The sequence below is a fragment of the Leuciscus leuciscus genome (genome assembly GCF_965113295.1).
Source record: "Leuciscus leuciscus genome assembly, contig: HAP1_SCAFFOLD_386, whole genome shotgun sequence".
Taxonomy (NCBI): Eukaryota; Metazoa; Chordata; class Actinopteri; order Cypriniformes; family Leuciscidae; genus Leuciscus; species Leuciscus leuciscus.
Window position 1 is genome coordinate 1 of NW_028118353.1, and position 6,801 is coordinate 6,801.

A 6,801-nucleotide genomic window follows, 5' to 3' on the forward strand; every position below is an offset into this window, starting at 1 on the left:
TGAATCTACCTAAGCCTACATTAACTTATATCAATAAAATGAAATATTATGGATCAGGAAGAAATAGCTCTTTAAAGTAACAATAACCGGTCACCACTTTTTACAGTGTAATGTCTAATGATAGCTACTAACATGTAGTAAATATGTTAAGTAAGATTAGAAATTAGTAGTAGGCCTACCTAATGAATATAGATGGTAGTAAAACTAGAAATTGACAGCAACAATGGGAATACTGGTAAGAAATTGATATATATGCTATAGTTGGAAGAGAAGGAACTATCCCAAATGGAATTCAAAATATGTGTTACTATACTTTTCACTACTAGTATGTCCTGAAGTACTAGTGAAATTGACAAGGAGTCACTACTGGATAGTAATTAAATATAAAAACCTAATGTTAAAAAATTACACTAGTTTTATGAAACACAATTTAAACACCTTGAGATTCTTTACACTCAAAGTGATTTAAAAAGTACAAATATGTTAATAGCATTTACTAGGTAACCCGGGAGCTTATAGGTAAGGTAAGGCTTGAATTCAATCATAATTTCTGCAGCAAGAGGTCAGAGGGTAGGAAAGGCATCATTTTGTATAATAATAATGTCTTATGCAATTATCAAAAAATGCTGGTGAGCTTTACAAGGTCATAGGTTCAGCCAAAGATTTTCTTTCAGCTCTGTTTCCTGTATAAAAAGGAAAGTACAATTTCTTTACGTTACATTTTTTATTACTTTCGAACAATGAGAAAGCCATCCAGGCTGTACATCTTGTTGTTGATCCAGGAGACAGCTGTCTTTTGTTTTGAGATTTAGATCTTGGCCACCAGTTCGTATAATTATTCAGGGGTCACACTCAAGAGAAAAACATTTCATTTGCTGCCCTCACTCAACCTCTGCTTCCTTCTCAACTCTTTTTGGGAAATCATATTCTCAGCTAACAGAAACAAAACCCTGCGTGCTCAACGAAACCAGCAGCAAGCTGATTTGGCATCATTCATGTATATCAACTCTTTTTTTTAAGGAAAAAATTTTTTTTTTTTCAAAAAAAATTGTCCCCCCCCCCCCCCCCCCCCCAACTAATATTGTTTTTATGTGAGCATGTGTGTGAGAGAGAGAGTGCACACAAGAAAAGGGGAGCACAGCTCTGAGAGTGCTTTCTTGTGTTATGTGCATTGCACAAACTGGGTGTTTATTTGACCTTTGACCCCAGGGTTCAGGAATGTGATTGATCTCTATTAGGATGTGGGGTAGAGTTGCAGCTGTTACTTACTGACTTTACTGATCCCTGAAAGCGTGTTGGAACATCAAGGAAGTTCAATAAAATGTTGATTTTCTTTTGCAATAAAATAATATATTTCTTTTATATTTTAAAATAATTAAAAAAATGTTTTATTTTATTTTAGGGAATATTTTATTTTAGTATTTTATTTTATTTTGCTATTAAATATTTATTTAATTACAATTTAATTATTTTTAATTACATTTTTTATTTAATTTTAGTTTAGTCTGTTAAATGACAAAACGCTATAGCAGTGTTGTTCAGTGATATTATGGAAATATCCCCCTCTAGTGGTGAGATTCAGATGCTACGTTCAAAGGTCTTAAAGTTGATGTAAATCTATTGTGTTAAAATACTTGTTTTCAAGTTTACTAGCACACTAAGTCATTCTTTCTCTGATTTATCTGAAAAGTTTAAATGTTGACACTGTGGCTAAAAACATAACTCTGTTTTTTGACTATTCAAATGAAGTCTACTATACCCGGAGAGAACTATAATGGGAATCTCAATGGCAGTTTAGTTTAGGTATAGCTAACCATCAAACCATGAATCACCAATAATTCCGGATGCCATTCAAATATTGCATCCCTAAATGACTGTGTAAAAAAAGATCAAACAACCTGAATCACACTTTTAAATTGTGTTTAAATTTATTTCTATTTTCTTTTTTGTTGTTATGTAAAGTCTTATCAGTGTAGTAACATAATACAAGCACAAATGTTTTAAGGTTAATGAGGTAATGTGTGCTTTGGCAAGCTTATGGGATTTGGAAACATTTGAAACAACAGCGTGTGAGGGAATCTTGTTAGATGATGATAATTTTAAGGTCAGGAGTATTTTAGAAACAGATAAACAGGACGATTAATTCTTGATAATGTCAGCAGATGTGTATGCATCTGTGTTTATTGCTGATTTCCTTCATTTGTTCAGTAGTTTACCTAAGAAGTGACAGTGCCTTCTGCGTTTGTCACTCTGAGACACAGCTATGAATTACTCCTTCCTCTTGGAACCGGGGTGGCACATCAACAATTCCTGGCAGGAAAGCCACATGCTTTCATAATATTCTTAATATCTGGCTCTTTAGATACAAGACATCAGAAAAAAATAACTACTATGTTTAGAAACATGGCTCAACAACTAGAATAATATATAAAAGCACAAAGTTATGGTGAGTAACTCCAAATTACATTATGTTAAAACTAAAACCATTGACTGAAATGCTTTGGTCAAAGGTAATGTTTTAGTAAGGCACAATATACAAACCACATCCTCATACGTCAGGAAGAATCTTAGACAGCATGTAGGAATGTGGTGTATCAGAATATGAGTCAATCAGAATTCTTTAGAGCATCTTTTACATAATAATTTGAGAATTATTTCTGGAATAAAAATAATCGCATAATGTCGTAAACATTAACCTGGATCTAAATCCAAATCTCTGAATGACTGTTCAAAACAGCACGTAGTCAAACCGTCACCCATGTGCTTTCTCAAGTGCCAGCATGCTGTCAAACAAAAGGATCTGTTTTGGCAGGACATACATATTAGAACAATGTAGAGTTGAGGTTCGGGCCAGCCCTTCAGCAGTGCGTGATGTTGTTCTAACCTCCGGAATCATGCCATAGGGTGGACCAGGGACGCGTCATGCAATGGGAGGTGGAGGGAGATAATATAAGCTGGCAGCGTTAATATATTTCACTTCTTATTTTGCCTTTGATGTTTTAGGAGAACACTTTTTGCATAGTGAATGAACCTGGGGCTTCATTGATAAGGTCACATTTAAGCAGTGATGTACAACGGTGGTTATTCTCAGGCCAACTTTGGCTTGGCTGCCAAGAAGATGCACAAGTCGAAAGGCAAGAGCTGTGGTTACTACATGAAGATTGTCTTCTTCTTCTCCTCACTCATCCAGTCTTTGATCATTGCGAGTCTGGTGCTCTTTCTGGTGTACGGACAACCCGAGCATACGGTGGAGGAAAAAAGACTGCAAGAGTTGGACCAGAGTGTCAGCAAACTCACGATGGAAAACTTCGTTCTCCGTGGGAAGGAAAAGAACCTCACCAAAGTTCTGAACGTCACTCTCACTGCGAAGCTGAGCAATGACAAAGCTCTGTCTGAATTACGCAGACTGGCAAACACCTCATCTATGACAATAAAGAACATCCAAACAGTTATGGTGAGATTTGGGACAAAGTTCAAATGTATTCAACAAATTGATTGGTTGCAGATAGGTTTCATACAAAAGAGAATGCCCTAGTGAGAAGGTAGATGCAAAAAAAAAAAGGTGCATTTAATAATTGCATGATGTGTGGTGTTCTAATAATGTTTTCTTAACGTTTCCAATAGGCTATGAAACAGTAATTTCCGAAATTTCTGTCAACTTTGTTTTAAGAATGTTTTTCCTTGAACATTCTGGAAAACGTTAGCAAAATGTTAATGGTGAACTTTTATACTTGCATGAGTTTTAGAGCAGACAGATATTTAGAGCATCAAAATACATAAGAAATTAAATTTTTTTGCTTTGTTTTTACAGTCTCGATGTGAGATGGATAAAAGAATTGCTACATCTCGCTCATGCCCTCCTACGTTCTGTCCAGATCCAAATGGTGAGATTGTTGTTCAGATTTTTTTAACATTGAATATTTACTTTACTTTTACTTTTAGGTAGATCAGTACAAAAATTCAGAATTTTGTTAATTTAACACACTGCCTGTAACCCCATAAAACTAAATATGAAAATGAGTTTTCAGTCAGTAAATGTAGAAATCTTGGGTTCAATAAACATATATATCAAATTTGCTTTTCCAGACAACAACAGACGTTTGCAAAGTATGGTCCAGCAGTCAGAGGAAATGCTCAAGCTGATCAAAGCGAACTTTACTCAGACGATGGCCATTATGAGAACTGAGTTAGACAACTCCAACAGAGAAAAGGATAGGTATCACTTAGAGACAATTGAACTGAGGCGAGACAAGGCTTTCCTTGAGGAAGAACTCAATTTGTATAAAAAGAAGTGCAAACTGGATTTTGTCGATTCTTTACGAGGAATCCCCAACATCACCAAAGAATTCCTCAAAAGGATCGATGACCTCTTCTCAAAACACATTTCTTTCCAGCTAACGTGCGATAAACAAAAAAATCAGCTTGAAGACATTAGGGAAAACTGTAGCAGTCTTTCAAGAGAAGTTGAGAACAAGCTCCAGTCATATCTGAACATAGTGGGGGACCGGTTCACAAAAATTAATGGAGAAAATGCCAAATATGAGACAGAGAACAAACGCCTGAAAGAGGACACTGAGTGGTGCAATCAGAATCGCAGTGCCATGATTCGCGAGAATCGCAAGAATCTTGAGCAATTTCAGCTCAAGACTGACCAAGTCAGTGAAAAACTTCTGCTGGAGAACAAAAAACTAAAAGGAGACAACGGCCTGAAAGATAATCTTATTTCTGTGAGAGAAAAAGAAATTAAAATGCTCTCACACACCATTGAGACTCTCAATACCTCACTTGCCAGCTGTAAGGTGAGGTCATGGTCTTTCAACTTTTAAATAAACGAAGTTTTACTCTCTTTTTAAATAAATTATTGTATTTTATTGTAATGTTATGAACAATTATGTTTGCCGTTGTAAATTATTGTGTGTATATTTATAACGAACTTTAATTGTATAAATTTTTTTTAATTCTTTAAATTCTCTCCTTTTCAGCCACTAATGCGATCTAACCCATTCATGCCAAATTCCTTCGTTTTACCAAACATGCCAAATGCTGGTGGAACTGGTCTGAGTTCAACAGGACTGAACAAACCAAACGTGCCATGGCCAGGGACAGGCTCCGCCGGGCCAGTATTTACCAATTTCAACGGTGCAGGATCAAATACAAGATGGAGCAGCATAGGAACAGGTGCGACAGGATCATTAGCTCCAGGCGGGACAGGGACCCTTTCAAGTGGACTGGGCAGCACAGGATTAGGTGGGTCAGGTATAAGTAGAACAGGTCTAGCTCAGACAGGGACAAGTAGTTTGGGTGGAGTAGGTCCAGGGTCAACAGCATTCAACAGTCCAGGATCAATTGGAGTAGGGATGGGAAAACCAGTTGTAGGAGGTGCAGGTTTTAACTCAGTCGGGTCTAATGCACCTGGATATGGAGCGACTCTTGGAGGAGCAAGAACAACAGCGGGTGGGAGTGATGGTCAAACAATAAGCCAAGGTAAAAAACAAGCAGAAGTGGTATGATTCTGCACTTTTTAAACTAATAGATTCTCTTTTATTTACTCATAGTGTTTTCGGCTTATTTTCACAATGCATAACCTTTTGTGTTCAATTTACAGCCCAAATAAATCTCCATCTGAAGGAGCTGCTTCGTTATTCAATTCCAAATTGAGGGAATGAACAAAGTCCTGGCAAAATCAAGATAAGCCCGGAGTGTTGATATATAGACTGATTTAACTGTTTGAAAATAGAAAACCTAAATGTACTGACCCTGCAAGTTTGTAATGTGAATACTAATTATGAATATTAATATACATTTTATTTTTGTGGGTTGAAGTTGATCATGTATTTTGTGCATTTATGCTTGTATATATCGTATATAAATATATATCTTGTATATAAAAAAGTTGTCTATCACTATAGTTGTCTTTCATAGTAATATTTTTGTTGTTGTTTTCTTGGTGGAATACAAAAAGTAAATGAAAAAAAATAAATCATGTCAACATGTTTTATTCATGTTATTCTTTTTCTTTTTCTTTTTTTGTCCGTTAAATAATTGCTCAAATAATTCAAACAGAAATCATGTCGCACTAGTAAAGACTAATCTGCTTATAAAAAGGTAAATATGGCTTGGATGTAATATTAACATAATGTTGCAGTTAATTGCAATATACTAATAAGTGTATATGCCTTACTAATAATTACAGAATCACATTCTTTCAGCCACCAAACAAGCTGTAAACAAACTAAACAGATGTGTTTACAGAAAAATACAATGACTCCATGCCACAGGTGTATGACACCAACGCAGTAAAATGAACATGCGTACAAGAAGAACTATCAATGAAATTTTCAATAGGTCCACTTCACATTAAGCTTAAAATAGCTCTGGCTAACCATCAGGCTATTGTCATTGTTTTGCGTCAATGGGAAGCACTATTTAAAACAGAGCCGCTCTCCAACCAAAGCAAATCCTTTTAAGTGTCATACTGAGTCATCACTCAACCAATGTACAGGAAAGCTAAACTCAGTAAAGAGATCGCATTATTGCATTCTGACGATAAATATGTTGTGAAATAATTAAATATGCTGCCAGTGTGTATTGTGAATAAAGAAAGAAATTTATCTAAAATGCCGAGTAGGCACTGGCAACCTGCACCATGTGAACATAATGTAAAACAGTTAAAATAATTTCCCATGTCAACAAGCATCCTGTCACCAAGTGACAGGATGCTTGTTGAGGTGCCAAAAAGGTGGATCAGACAAAAGCAAAGAAACAGGGCGCCAATTAATATATAGAGGCGTCACAGAAGGA

At 35.8% G+C, this 6,801-nt stretch overlaps 1 protein-coding gene across 1 annotated transcript; it reads left to right on the top strand.

Moving 5' to 3' along the window:
- The first annotated feature begins 2,981 nt into the window (after positions 1-2,981).
- LOC309491615 (uncharacterized protein) lies at positions 2,982-6,002 on the top strand. The gene is made up of 5 exons (XM_082190679.1): positions 2,982-3,454; positions 3,812-3,884; positions 4,087-4,799; positions 4,983-5,484; positions 5,606-6,002. The coding sequence occupies exons 1-5, from the start codon at positions 3,068-3,070 to the stop codon at positions 5,656-5,658; spliced, it is 1,728 nt and encodes a 575-aa protein (XP_082046805.1). The 5' UTR covers positions 2,982-3,067; the 3' UTR covers positions 5,659-6,002.
- Positions 6,003-6,801: the final 799 nt, after the last annotated feature.